Here is a 16032-nt window from a genome sequence, read left to right on the forward strand (position 1 = left end):
GATTCTATTTTTAAATTTAGTTCAATTTGTAATTAGAGGTAAGCCTCGGGTATGAACAAGATGATAAACTACTGAACATTGAGAGGACTGTCTTGAGTTAGTAACTATTCCTTCTGCAATTTGATGCAAAGTTTATCATCTGATTCAAGGACACACCTGGAACTGAGGAAGTCCAGGTGGTTTCATGGGAGCAGGCTGTATTTCTTGCTCACTTACTTGAGTGGCACATGGAAAATCTAGGGGTAGAAATAACAGACAGGAAAGTGTGGCATATGGTGTCTGATGCTCTACAGTTTTAGTACTGTTTCTAGTTAGAGATCTCACAGCATTCTTAGCCAGACATCTAAAGACTTCCTTTGTCTAGGCAGGGAAGGATCTACCAATTTCCCACAATAGATGGCTAGGGAGAGATTTCTATAGGGTCAGTGGTATGGTGTGGATAAGTGTCCTTTAAAGGTTCATGTGTTAAAGGCTTGGTCCCTGGGGAAGCTAAAGATTCTCCAAGTGGAACCTTTCAGAAATGGGGCCTGGTGGGGGGCCTTTAAGTTACCAGGGGCATGCCCTGGAAGGGGATGGTGGGACCCCAACCCTTTTCTCTCTTTTTCGTTTCTTGACTCATGTGAGCCATCTGCTCCATCACGCTCTCTGTGCCATGGCCACCCAGCAAGCCCATCAAAGGCCTAAAGCAATTTGTCTGCCTAATCAGAACCTCCAAAACTATGAGTTAAAATAATCTTTTTCTTTTTATAAGTTAATTACCTGAAGTATTTTGTTATAGAGATAGAAAACTAACAGGCTATCCAGAAGTCATGACTAAGTGACAAAAGAGTTAATCTGCATTTTAAAATTTGGTATGTCAGAAATTAAAATCTACTCTTTTTAGTCCCTCAAAATTTTAAGCTATTCACTAAAAAAAATGTAACTACAACAGAAGAAAAAGTCTGTATCATTAAATCTAAGATGCTTGCATTCAGTGACCTTGCCAGGTTATCACAAGGTTTTCACACAACCTTGTCTCCATTACCACAAATGTTAGACATCATTGATCAGTAAAGGCACCTTGACTTCAGAGATTTCATGAAAACATACACCTTAGCATTTAATCAAATAGAGTAAATTCAAAGAGAAAAAAGAAGGTAAGTTGATTCAGAAAAAAAGTAACATTTCTGGAAGATTACAATTTCTGCTTTTCTTTTTTTCCCCCTCTTTAGTGAAATTTTCTAATTTCTGCTTTTCTTTCTCTTTCTCCCTCCCTCCTGTTCTTTTGTGACAATTTCTTTCTTCCAACAAGGGAGACCTATTCTAAGTGGGTTAGAACTGATGAACCTGTCAACTGGAACCATTTTAAAACAATACATATTTTGAGATTCTATCCAAGTTCAATAATGAGAATCTCCATGATAAAATCTATAGTAAACACAAAAACTCCCCAAATGCTATCAGTATAGCCATCTGGGTTTGAGAATCACTGAGAAAGGAAAAAATATCCCTTATAACTTCTACAAAATACTGCAATTCTCCAATTCTCCTTTTTGCTGCTAAAAACCAAAAAATTAAGTTTTTTTGGCTGGTCAAAACATTAATTATGATATAATCAAAATGTATCAAACTGAAATATCTATTTTTTACAGATATCACAACTAATTCAAGAAGAGATATAGCTCATAAATATTTACTACTTAATATCCTTACTTGGAAAGACTAGGAGATTAAAATGTTTAAGTTGTTGCAATTCTTCTTCCTCCTTTTACCCTATCCGATCCTTGATCTGTTAGGATGTTTGGCATCTTTTCCAGAAAGTCTTTTTGTGTCTTAGTTAGATAGGAGATATCTGTTTATTAACAATGTTAGTACAGAATACTCACAGTTGTAAAAATTTCAGACTGTAAAACTTTGCTTACAAGGTAGCAGGTTATTTAATGTGTTTTAAGTCTATTACTTAGGCTTTTATTCACTATGATAAAAAGAAGTCTAAATGTTCCAAATCTGAAGTCAAATTTCACAGAGAGGTGAATACAATTTTTCACCAGTCTTTAACTCCACTAGATTTATTTTCTGAATATAAGTGTTATCATTTAGTTCAGATAAACTTTCTCTTAGCAAAATCTAGTCTGTATTTAAAAACTACACCCTATAGTAAAGTCAGACTTAAGTTTACATGAAAAAAAGGTGAACAAAAAGCCAAGGGTGTATGACCTTGTTTACACTGAATTGCTATTTTCTTTCTTTGTTTTCTTTTTTCTGCAATGCTGGGGATCGAACATAGGACCTAATGCATGCTAGGAAAGCTTTCTGTCACTAAGCTACATCCCCAGCCCTCAGTTTCTGCTTTCTCCTTCATAAAACAGAATTAACAATAATAAGCTCTAAAGGATCACATGATATGACATATCTAAAAGAATTTTGCAATTATTAAAATATAAAATATATTGTCCATTTAGAAACATTATTTTACAAAATCAGAGCCTTTGCCTTAGTGGCTTGAAATTCTTACAGACTAAATAAAATGTATTTGTTAAAAGTTAATAGCTTACATATGGATATCTTTTTTAAAATTATTATAATTATAATTATTATAATAACTATTATTATTTTAGTTGTAGATGGACACGATACCTTTATTTATTTATTATTTATTTATTTATTTATATGTGGTACTGAGGATTGAACCCAGTGCCTTACACATGCCGGGCAAGCACTCTACCACTGAGCTACAAGCCTAGTCCAAGCATATCTTTGATAGAAAAATCAAAAGTAAGAGCTGGGGATATAGCTCAGTTGGCAGAGTGCTTGTCTACATGCAGAAGGCCCTGGGTTCAATCCCCACTACCACCAAAAAAAAAAAAAAAAAAAAAAAAAAATCACAAGTAAAATGCCTACGTGCCATATACACTTGTGTTTAAATACATTAGTATTAAATGTTTTTATTAGCATTACTTTTGGTTTCTGTCATCCACTTACATTAATGAATCAGGAAAATATTTTAATTGACATATTTGGGCTAAATGGCAAATTTATTGCTCTACAGACTTTAAATACAACAACATTACCACTTATACAAGAGGAATTTAAATTAGAAATAAAATGAGGTAAAGTAAAATTAAAATGATCTATTTTGAATATAACATTTTATATATAGATTTACACTACCTAGGCTTAAACCTGACTTTATTAATTGTGAACTTGGGCAACTTAAAGTTATATCAAGTTACATGACCCAGTTTCCTCATCTGTATGTAAAATGGGAGTGATGGTAACAGGACCTTCCTCAAAGGGATGATTAGCACACATCAGCAACCAAATGTGAGAGGCTACAGTGGGGTTCTTCCAGCATGAAATTCAGTGGAAATGCTGGATGAACTACATTCACACATATGCTCCATGAGGGAGGGGAATAGGGTTCTATGGCCTGAACTTTCAAAACAGTATGACTGCTGAATACCAATTCAGTACACCATGTTGGCTGGATTTTCAAAATAATCATGAGTATAATTCAGAGGGAAGGAGGGTCATATCTTAGTAATTCAGGAGCCTTGAGCAAAAATTTGGACATGAGGAAAACAAAACAGAGTAATATGCTGATGGTTATACCTATTATGATTGTTCTTCCTTAGATAAAAATCTTATATTGTATCAATTTAAGCATATATGCACACATATCATATATATAATAATTTCATATTTTTGGATATCTGATATGTAGTTTACTACGCTCTTCCAAATAGAAAACTAACTGAAAATGATATAAAAAGGAAAACTGGAATTTATGTTCTTTTACACACGCCCCTCAATGGAATGAGAATTTTATGCCTTAAAAATCTCTATTACTAATGAAACATGTAAAAACAATATTTCCTATTCCAACTAGCAAATCAAATATGGCTACCAGATAAAGCAAATTTAGGGGCTAGGGTTGTGGCTCAGTGGTAGAGTGCTTGCCTAGCCTGCGTGAGGCACTGGGTTCGATTCTCAGCACCACATAAAAATAAGTAAAATAAAGGTCCATCAACAACTAAAAAAATATTTTTTAAAAAAGCAAATTTAAGAGAGTTTTTACTTCTAAAATGTTTTAAAAACCATGTTAAGTGCTAAAATAGTACAGGGATAATTTGTCTTTTTTTCAATAATTAGCACACTGCAAGTATGCCACTCTCTGATTAACTGAAAATATAAAAACCAACCTCAAGCAGATCGGACATGTCAGAATACTTATTATGCTACCAAGAGAACATTTTGTTCATCATCTTAAAAAAAGAAATTAAGCATGTGGGCTGAGCTTCCTATACCTGGATCCTGCAGTTCATCTACCAAGACAGTCTCTAATGGAACACTCTAGAGTCTTCAGCACACATTTCTCTGAAAACTGAGGATTTCACATCTGGAGATCATAAAATATGAATTTTTCATTACTGTTAAGGGTATGCTATAAGTTAATATATAGATCTAAAACTTCTGCCTATAATTATATTTAATTATACATTTCAATGATGAAAAGGGGGCTTTTCAACTTTATAGTTCTTTTCTTCCCCAATTCCATTTAAGATACAGAGTGCCAGGGGGCATTATTATAGTTATGTTAACAGCTCTATTACTTACATATACCTCACTACCTTTTTTCCCTGAAATTAAAATTGTTTCCCATTAAAAATAAACTTTAAAAAGCAGACCTTCCCAAAGCTTCTTCCAAACTGGTGATGGCTGCTTGCAGCTGACTTTTGACTGACTGCTTCAAGAGACAGGCCCAGACGAGAGGACTCAGTGACGAATGGTGGCAGCCGTGCTTTGCTGGAGTGGCCTAACAAGCAGATAGTTGCCACAGTTTGAAATTCCGTTGAACGGCTTGCTGCTGCCCAGGATCATCCACTGGTCAACATTTTAGATCCAGTTAATTTTAAAATTGGGGATCCTTGGGAGGACTTATCATTAAAAGAAAGATGGTAGCCTACTTTACTCATTTCAAAGCATGACAAAAACTTGTTCCTGGCTAGGTAGGCATAAGATGCGGACCATGTAGACAAATATGGGAAGGAAGCAAGTGATATATTTGAAATTATCAGGAAGAAAAGTTAGTAAGGAGATAAATGAGATGGATTAGTCGTCAAACCTTTTACGATAGTAAAATACCATGTAGTGGACCCTAGGGTTGTACCATCATTATCTGAGCATAGTACACAGCTAGAATAAAACAAGCAAATGGCATTTGTGATAGTATCAGCAAAAATTTTCAGGGTTAGTTATTCTCATCTCTTTGTCATGCATTTATCTAATCTTTAAGGAAAATAATTCACTTACCAATTGCTGTTAAAATAAATAAAAGTGTGGCGACACCTGATGTTCCATAAAACATGATGCTTATATTATGAGCCAGGAGATCTGTATCATTCTGTGTGTTGGGCACTAAAACAGGTGGTAGTAAAAAGCCAACTGCGGTTCCAAGCTGTAAAATGAATAGTCCCGTTAACAGCTCATATCGCTAGAGAAAAAGGTAAATACTGCCATTTAACAGAACATACAGAAGAGCTAATATTTATAAAGGTATACTATAAATTCTAAAACTATATTCTAATGTCCTTGTATTATTGTTAAAGGAAAATTTCCAACAAATCTCTTTCCTATTAAAAAAAAAACATATAATGAGTTTCTACTCTGAGTGATTCTGCTATAAAATAATGTAAAATATAGTCCTTACACTTTTATGCTTACAATCATGAAAGGGAGTAAGAATATATAAAAACAGGATTAAGAAAAAACAAACCACAGAATGAGAAAGAATCAAGAGACTAGCATCCAAAATAAAGAACTCTCAACAACTAAAGAACAAAAAGACAAATGTTCTAGTTTTAAAATAAGCAAAGGACTTGAATAGAGATTTTCCTAAATATATGCAAATGGCCAATAAGCATATTAAAAAATGCCTATATCTTTAATCTTTAGGGACAAGCAAATCAAAACCACAATGAGATTCCACATCACACCCCTAGAAGGGCTATAACAATAAAATAACAAGGGTTGGCAAGAATATGGAGAAATTAAAACCCTCCTATACTGCTGGTGGAAGTATAAAATGATACAGCCATTGTGGATAAAATTACCCTATGAAACAGCAATCTATGCCTAGGTATATACCCCCAAAACTGAAAATAGGTATTCAAATAAATAATTATATATAAATGTTCATAGTAGTCATAATTCACAATATCCAAAATATGGCAATAACTGAAATGTTTATCAGTGAATGAGTAGATAAACAAACTGTGGTATATGCAATATTATTCAGTTACAAAAAGAAATGATGTACTGATGCAGTGCTATAACATGCATTAACTTTGAAAACATGATAAGCGAAAGAAGTCAGATACAAATGGGGCCATATATTGTATAATTCTGTTTGTATGAAACATTCAGACTAGGTAAATACATATGGAGAGAAAGCAGTTTAGTAATTACTAGAGATTAGAAGGAAGGAGGGAGGGGAGTGACTACTTTGTGGTATTGGAAGGGCCCAAGAAATGTTTCAAGGCTGAGGTAGGAAGAATAATGTTTAACAAATATTTCACTTGCTTCTTTCCAAAAAGCTGAATAGAGACAATCAAAAAGATACTCTAACAGATTGTGGTAATACAGTACTGTGATGGAGAATTAGAGAGTTCTAAGACTGGGGAGACTGTGTAATTTATTACCCAAATCAGAACACTGTTCAGAGTAAAACAAACTTCAATAGTAATTATACTAAGCAACAGATGTACACCCAGACTAAGCCAGGTATACTGAGACATGTGCTCATTCTAGGTGGTAGAATATTTTGTAGGAGCACCTTGTACAGACTTGGGTTTAAGAAAAGTTTTTGGAGAAACAAAGGGCTGAAAGAAGTTGGAGCTAGACAAATGAACAAGAAGTAGTGTTCTAAGCCAAAGTGCATTCATGTACAAAGGCCAGGAAGGGGCCTTGTAAGAAATTGTCAGTATGCACGGTATGGCTCAAAGCAGAGAAAGACTGTGTATGCGGAAAAGGGGAGGGGGGCATGGAGTGAGATAAAGAGCTGGTAGGAGGCAGATCTAAAAAATCTTGCAAGTCACATTAGAGGGGGTCTTGTTTTATCTTAAGGACAATGGAAGTCACTGCAGGGGCCAAGGTAGTGCTCTGAAGAGATCGGCACATTAGGGAGCAGGAAGACTGTGAAGAACAGAGGGAAGGCAGCAAGGGCTGCAGATAAGGAGATCAGTTAGTATGGTCTAGGTAAGCACCATGGGTGGCCAAACTAAGCAATAGAGGTGAAAAGAAATGAACTACAAGATAATTTTGAGTGGTGGATTCCTAAGAGATATGGCAATACTCCAGTGGCAATGAGTCTGAAGTTTCTTCATGCACTCATCATATTTTCAGGGAGAGCCTACAACAAGCCAGGTGCTATAATAAATACAGTAATGATTATAATATAGTAGTGTAGTGATAGAGCTGTGTGTATTCACACCATATAGCTTGTCATGAAATCTACATTATAATCAAGGGGAAAGGAGATGGATAATAGACAACAATGAACATGTATGTATATAAATACATAAATAATAAATATGAGAGTGATAAATGTAATATGAAGAATTACAATATAATGATATATAAAATTGACTGAGCAACTCTAAATGGGATTGAGAAATGCCACTGGATATTTAGAATGAATTTAAACAGAGAGCTGAGTGACACTAAGAATATAATCACATGATCCTAAAATGAAGAACATTCCAGGCAAAGGGAATGCTTCTGCAAAGACCCTTAACCAAGTACAAGCTTAGCGCTGTTTAAGGAACCAAAGAAGACATATATATAAGTTGGTGGGTTTTTTGTTTTGTTTTGTTTTTAGTTTTTGTCATTTAGAGTAGAGTTTACATTTTATGTACTATGGGAAATCATTGGCAAGTTCAAAGCAGGGCAACGACATAATTTGATCTATGTTTTAAAAGGGTCTTCTAGTTAGAGACTTGCAGTACAGATGCAGAAATTAAAAGCTAGGAATTCAAGAACTAGACAGACTTGAGTGTGGTCACACACCACTAACTAGCTATGTGACCATTACAAAATAATTTCATTACTTCAAGTCTCAGTTTCTATTACCTATCAAATGAGGAGACTAACAGTTCCAATCTTATAGTATTAAATTAAATGACATAATGCATGTGAAACACTTAGTGTGTTGCCAGCCTCTTAGTGAGTGCTCAACAATGCTAAGTATGAATGGACATTCCATAAACTAGGCTGAAAGTGCATACTTGGGAATAATGAGCATCGGTACAACTATTGGAGCCAAGGAAGGAATGAGAACACAAGGAAGAGTAGGAAGATAATCCACAAGTGTGTGGTTAAAAGGAAGTCTGCCTATAAGTAAATGGAGTTGATATTTTTATCATGCTCAATGAAGAATTAATCTTGAATATAATTTTTAAATGTAAAATACTTTAAGAAAACAGCTCCCATTGAATATGCAGAAGCAACCAAGTGAAGTGTCAGTCATAAATTATTTTGAATACACAAATATGTTTCAAGCTACTCTTTCTTCTGCACTTGTAGAAAAAGGAAATAAAGCAACCAGCATCTAGAGTCAGTCTTTGTGTATTTTAAATAAATATTCCTGTGATCTTGAAACAAATGTGAGATTTGAAGTGAGAAAGTAACATTCTTGTGTTACATAGTTACATATGGCAATATAAGTATAGAGATGTGGAGGTTCTGGTGTACCAGTTTTTAACTAGATATTCTCAAGCTGAATGAACACTCAATATAGTTTACATAAAGTATCATAGGATCCCATACACATAATTTAAATAATGAGAATCAGTCCGCAGTTTTTAAAAACACACACAAAAACGATTCTACCTAACAATGCTTCTGAAATGCTAATGGCATTACAATCTGGACTCTTAATGGAGACTTAGCAAAAAAACCATCCATTCTGCGATGTTTTCCACAATCAGTGATTTGTCTTGCATAGTCTTATGTTAAAAGTAAGTAATTGGACTCAGTAATGCCTTGAAATCTTTATCACCAGAATATTGATTTAGGAGTCATTAATACATAGCTCTGTGCTGACTACTAATATATAAAATTAAATAGTGTTCACAATGACCACTCTAAATGAAAACAAACTTCCCAGAATCCACCACCTCCCTTTTGCAAAGAACACACTGGTGACAAACATAACACCTATGCAAGTTTACTTCATTAATGCACTGACAAGTTTTCTATGACATTAAGCACATACAGGCCAATATAAATAATTTTCAAAGCAAGACGACAAGGTAGTCACTGTAAGCTGATTTTGAAAGTTCTGTCCTTACAAAGAGCCTAAAAGCCCTCTTTAATACAAGACTGTCTCTTATTTTACAACTACTCATCTCCTCATCTTCATTTTATAGACAAATGCCTCCCGAGGTCCATTTATATGACTAGCTCACATGGACTATGGCTTTTTCTGGTCCTCTAAGGATCCGACTTTTCTCTTTCACTCAGGTCCTTACCTGATTGCCCAGCACGGCGGTGGCGCAAGCCGTGGACACCTCTTTGGGCCCAAACCAAACTGAGGCAATGTGGGAGGGCAAGCCCAGGATGAACACCTGGGCCACGGAGCATAGGCACTGGCCCAACATGGTGACCCAGAAGAGATGCTGCTGCACACTGCCGCACTTGATCCAGGCACCTAGGCAGTTGAGGCCAGAGCCCAGCAGGGCGGTGAGTCGCAGGCCTTTGGTGTCCAACAGCCAGGTGGCTGGGAATATGAGAGGCACGTAGGCCAGCATGTAAACCATGGACAGCCAGTCAATGTGCAGCAAAGAGACGCCGTAGAAGCCCTGGAACACATTGCTGATGATGCTGTACTGGATCCACTGAAAGGCGTTCACCAGCGAGTACAGGCTGAAGATCAGCAGCACCACAAAGCGCCGCGTGGAAAGCGCGGTCCGGGGCAGCGGTGTCCCTTCGGCACCCGAAGTCTCCTCTCCCGCGTCCGTGGGTAGCAGCCGGGCCTGGGTCTCCTCTTCCGGCGCCAGCAGAATCTGCGGCCCGCCAAGCGCTCCGGAGAGGTCAGCGGCGTTGTCTCTGGGGACCCCATTCAGGAGCAGGGAGCCAGCTCTGGGCCCGTTCTGCTGCTCCGCGCTCACCTTCCCGGCCGCAGCGTCCCTCGGGACCGGAAGGTATCCTTTCGCAAGCGGGTGCCCGGGAGCCACCGTCGCCCCCTCCTCAGAGTCTGGCCGCGCCATGTCACTGTGCTCCCTGCTGCTGCTTCGCGCCCCAGCCCACCTCCCTACCTCTGTACCCTGGTCCCTCCCGGCACCCCAGCCCCACCACCCCCTGGGTCCCCCACTCCGGCTACCCTTCCCGGGTGGTGCGCACACTAGCCCTGCCTGAGAGCGCAGGTGAACGCGTCCTCCCCACGCTCCTCCGGGCCGCCAGTCACTCCATGTCAGGCCCCGCCCCGAGAGCGCCGCGTCCGAAGTGGTAGCGGCTCGCCGGCCAATCAGAGGGCATCTTCTCCCGGCGCGAGAGCCAATAGGGAATCTGCCGGGAAGGGCGGGGCGGGCTGCAAACGTACCCGGAGGCTAGAGAGGAAGACCCTGCTGAGAGTGTTCTCCTTCCAGGAAGGATGGGGAGGGTCCCGGGGGTCCTCTGGCTCTTGGGGCTGGGCAGGCGGGAGGTGGCCCGCGGACTGGGCAGCTCCGGACCCGGAACGAGAGGGCGGTCGAAGCAGGGAAACGACCCAGGGACAGGTACCTTGTCGCCACCAAGAGGGGCTTCCTGAGGTCGGAGTTCTGCTGTGGCCTCTCGCCCCCACACCCAAGCTCTGGAGCACACAGACCACGATCTGTAGGTTCGTTCTATTTCGGCAGAAGAAAAAGGCCAGAAAGCGTTCCAGTCTGATTAGAGAAAGAGATTTCGTCAGAAATTTGTCCTTGCGAAGTTGGAATTCCCCCACCTCCTCCACGCTGGTTTGCATTAGGCGACTGAGACGTGTTGTGCAGAGGGGAGACCCTGTTGCTCATTCGTTCTCTAGGACCCAAATCTGTAGTTAATAGTAAGTGGACTTGCACCTTCAGTGGGTTCCGTCGGTGCCAGGTACCAAACTTGTTTTGAACGATGTGTACCAGTTACAGGCTGTGGGGAATAAAATCATTAAAATGAGATACAGTTCATTTACTCCTAAGTAAAAAGGACCTTGGGGGCTTCCTGGTGTGGAGAAAAAGTGAATCCTACCACTCCTTGGAAAACTACATTTGAAAAAAATGATACCCTAAGTATTTACTATTAAAATGGAATTAAAACTAGGTATATCTAGGATCCTTTTAAACATATTTATTTGTTGTAGATGGACACAATACCTTTATTTTATTTACTTGTTTATATATGGTGCTGAGGATCGAACCCAGTGCCTCACACGTACTAAGCAAGCACTCTACCACTGAGCTACAACCCCAGCCCCAGGATCCTTTTATAGACTTAAAATGTATCCATATCTAGCACTCTAAAACCTGTACACGTTTTCATTGCTTCTTACATTATTATTTTGGGCATGTATAAAAGTGTATCAGGCAGTATCAGGCAGCCCTAAGTGTTACTGCTGTTTACCAGTGAGGAGTCCTTGCTTCTGGGAATGCTGAAGTATAAACACCAGAGAAGCACACCAAGGCGAGTGGAAAGTGGAAGGCTTTATTAAAGGACAGCAGAAAAGACTTCTTCCTGGAGGAAGAAGGGGGCCGGAAGGCGGAATCCATGGAAGAGGGAGGTCTTCCCTCTTTTATAGCTAAAATCTTCTTTTAATCTTCCCACACTCCTGTCCTTTGTTTCCCTTAATCCTGCAGTGATAGAATGCAGGTGGAAAGGCCAACTGGTGGGAGATGGGTGGGCTGAAGGAGTAATCTGGGCTGTAAGGGCCTGGGGCAGTTTTGAATTAGCACCTCCCTGTATGCTGGGAGCTGTTTCTTTAACAGTTCCTTAGGATGGGTTCCTGGCCTTGGGGACATTAACATTTCAATTTCCCCAAGAGCTGCTCTGGTTTCCTGGACTCCATACTCAATAATGGCCTCCATTTTTCTTTATCTTACTTGATATTAGACCCGATTTACCTAAGTACACTAACTACCTATCCTCAAGTCTGGCTCCATAAGTACGTGCATTGGAATGTCTTCATTGGCTGCCCAATTTAATTACTACCTGCCTTCCGCCACCCATGCTTTTACCCTGCTTTATTTTTCTTAGCGCTTACTAGCATCTAAAATGTCCTATATTTTACTTATATTTTTTTTCTGATTATTTTCTCCCTCCCCACTAGAATGTGAGCTTCATAAAGGCAGGACTGAAAATTTGTTACTTTTCGCTGCTACTGTTTTCTGAGAATGTATGTCAGAATCTAGCACAAAGTGCATGTTCAGTATTTGCTGAATCAAACACTTGGAATGGAACCACCATTTGACCCAGTTATCCCACTCCTCAATAAATACCCAAAGGATTTTAAATCGACATACTATAGTGACGCCACCACATCAATTTTTATAGCAGCTCAGTTCACAATAGCTAAGCTATGGAACCAACCTAGGCGCTCTTCAACAGATGAATGGATAAAGAAAACGTGGCATATATACACTATGGAGGATTAAACTCAGCCCTAAAGAAGAATAACTTTATGATATTTGTAAAAATATGGATGGAGGATCTGGAGACTGTCCCAAAAAACCAAAGATCAAATGTTTTCTCCCATGTGTGGAAGCTAACCCACAATATGGGGGTATAGGGCGAGGAATAGAAAGAAGTACAATAGATTGATAATGGGAAATGGAAGGGAAGGAGGGGGATAGGAAAAGGAAAGATGGTGGAATAAATATGATATAATTTCCCCATGTACATATTTGAAAACAACACAGTGAATTCCACCATCGAGTATATCCATAAGAATGAAGGCCTACGCTGGGCAGGTGGCTTTCTCCTGGAGGTTGAGACAGAAGGATCTGGAGTTCAAAGCCAGCCTCAGCAATGACCAGGTGCTAAGCAACTCAGTGAGACCCTGTCTCTAAATAAAATACAAAATAGGGCTGGGGATGTGGCTCAGTGGTCAAATGACGCTGAGTTCAATCCCTAGTACCCCAGCAAATGAGATCCCAACTAGAATAAAATATATTCCATGCTTCTACAATTGTATCAAAGTAGATTCTGCTGTTGTGTATAACTAAAAAGCAATAAATAATTAATTAAAAATAAAAATAAATATTTACTGAATCAATGCAGTTAGCACAGAATTTACTATTGAATATTTTTAAAAATTGCTTGCTTAGTAAATGAATTAATATGTATATATTAAAAATCTTATAACTCCACCCCCAGCATAATTTCCTGAGCATCTATTTGGAGATTATTTTAGATTACTGAGCAATGTTCACCTAATGAATAAAAGAAAATAGCTATAACATCAGATCCAATGAATTTAAGCCTCAGTTTGAAACTTTATTTTATGGATTTTTGAAAGACAATAATTACTGTGCTTAATATTCAGCACAAATTATCACAGACATCTTATTAATACTTTTATGTACCATGAAACTTTCTATGCAGCTTTTAAAAAAGCTGTGTAAGCTGGGGACAGTGGTACCTGCCTGTTACTGACCCAGCTGTTCAGAAGCTAAAGCAGGAGGATTGCTTAGGACTAGAGGTTTAAAGAAAGCCTGGGTAACATAGGGAGACCCTGTGTTCAAACAAACAAACAAACAAAAAATCTGTTAAGAAAGGGAATACAGCAGCTTAAATTATTTTAAGAATATGGACACAATACCTTTATTTTATTTATTTATTCATTTTTTATGTGATGCTGAAGATCGAACCCAATGCCTCACACATGCTAGGTAAGCGCTCTACCCCTGAGCTACAATCCCAGCCCAGCAGCTTGAATTTTAATGGACCATTTTGTTTAAACAATCATAGTAAACATTCAGGTATTTGCAAAATTCTCACCCCCTTCTTGAAACCCAAACAGGCAAATTATATTCAATTTCATTTCCCTATTATCAGTGAGAGCTGGCGATCATCTCTTGCCAGATTTGTAGATAACTTTTCTCTCTGCGTGGGGTAGCTTCCCGGAATGTACTCGTATGCGGAAGGTTTTTAAAGATCATTTGTCTTCTCTACATTTGGGTTGAGAGTTCCCTGGGTGTCCTGCACAGCCAGTCAGCAGCTAGTTTTCCTCCATGTTTTACTCGCTGGTACCTATTCTTTTTTTTTTTTTATTGGTCGTTCATAACGTTACATAGTTCTTAATACATCATATTACACGGTTTGATTCAAGTGGGTTATGAACTCCCGCTTTTACCCCGTATACAGATTGCTGTATCACATCAGTTACCCTTCCATTGATTGCTGGTACCTATTCTTGCCCACCTTACCATTTCCCTTCCCTGCATATGACAAAGCTTTGTATCTGATGCTATTACCATCTATCTGGAGTCTACCATATAGGGAATCTATAGTAATGGGGAAAGGCATCAGATCTAGAGACCAACTACTTAGGACTGAATCCCAACTTTAATACTCATTAGCTGTATGACCCTGGGCAAGTTACTTAGCTGTTTGTAATAGAGTAACAGAATCCTGCTTTGTAGGATTGCTATGAGGATTAAAAGATTGAACAATGACAGGCATTCTCTTATAGTCGGTAAGTTGATCTATTGTAATGGCTAAATATCCAACTCTGAAGCCAAATGGCCTTGATTCAGATTCAAGCTCTTTCACTTTTTAGCTGCATGACCTTTGACTAGCTACTGTGTGTGCGGGAGCACACGGGCGCACTCACACAACTGTAAAATGAAGGCAATGTTCTTCATGAGATCTTTGTAAGAAATTAATGGCTAATAAATGTAAAGCACTCAAACAGGGCCTGATTTCTTATCTATGCTAATATTCAGTAAATCACTCATCACTTATCATCATTATCAACTCATCTAACTCATATCTTTGTGTTTCTCGTAGTCATATCTCATTCTCTTTGTATTGACTCAGGTTCAATTTCCTGTCTTATGTATGTAAACCTGCTTGGATTCTTCTACAGTTGTTTATTCCTGGAGGGTGCTCTCCGGATGCACCTAAAGGGTCACACACAGTGGCTTTATCCTAATGATCCTAATGATCCTTGAATAATAAGAGGCAATTTCCTTATCATCACAGATGGTCAACAATTGGACTATCTTGTGACATATCATCTGGACATATCTAGACGATCCTATGCCATCCCCAACAAACACTGCAACCAACTAGTCAGAACAAGTATGTTGTGAATAGGATTTCTAAATTTCATGGAAAATTGAGCTATGAGAGAGTTAAGATTTCTTCTGACTTTGTTGCAAGGATTTATGAAAAGTGAAAAAGATATTTCTAATGGAAGAATTAGAAAAAATTCATAAAGTTCAACAAATTCCATAGAGTTAAAAATGGAGTCCAGAAAAGGGGAAAACTCAGCAGTATTTCTTGAAAAGTCATTCTAAATCCTTAAACTGTCTCCTTTCTCTTGTGGTATCAGTGGTAGATATTTATTAACCAATTGAGGCATGAATCACACTTCATATTATGTGTTTACATGTATAACATAACATGAACCTTAATCTCTGTCAGAAAGGACACTACTAAGAGCACCACTTGGCTAGGAATCAGGATGAGATTGAACTATATTATTAGTGTAGAATGCCAATTCCCAGAGATTTGAATAAGTAACCATTCAGTGATAAGAGATCTGAATATCTAGGAGTCAAGGTTCAAGATGCCATTAAGAGTGATGTGGCTGTTCTGAAGCAAAGGTCTCCTATAATCTAAGAACTTTGGAGGATAAGATGCATATTAGAATAACACTATCCATGATGTTATTGAAGCCAGATTTAAAATTAGGTAGTCAGTTTGAAGTTAGGTAAATCGGGTCTAATATCAAGTGAAATCTAAAATGGAGGCCATGCTGAGAATGACTCAGGGAAAACACAGGACAATTCATGGAATGTTAATAAAGTCCTGAAAAGGCCC

General features: G+C 38.5%; 1 protein-coding gene across 1 annotated transcript in view; it reads right to left on the reverse strand.

Annotated features, from left to right (window-relative positions):
- Positions 1–10252, reverse strand: part of Flvcr1 (FLVCR choline and heme transporter 1) — a 34709-nt gene extending 24457 nt beyond the window's left edge. The window contains exons 1-2 of the mRNA XM_026387461.2: positions 9510–10252; positions 5293–5437 (exon numbers count right to left, since the gene is read on the reverse strand). Of these exons, the coding sequence (XP_026243246.2) occupies positions 5293–5437; positions 9510–10247 (883 nt within the window). The 5' untranslated portion in view covers positions 10248–10252. The remainder of the gene's footprint in view (positions 1–5292; positions 5438–9509) is intronic.
- Between the last annotated feature and the right edge of the window lie 5780 nt (positions 10253–16032).

Source organism: Urocitellus parryii, chromosome 9 (assembly GCF_045843805.1).
Source record: "Urocitellus parryii isolate mUroPar1 chromosome 9, mUroPar1.hap1, whole genome shotgun sequence".
Taxonomy (NCBI): Eukaryota; Metazoa; Chordata; class Mammalia; order Rodentia; family Sciuridae; genus Urocitellus; species Urocitellus parryii.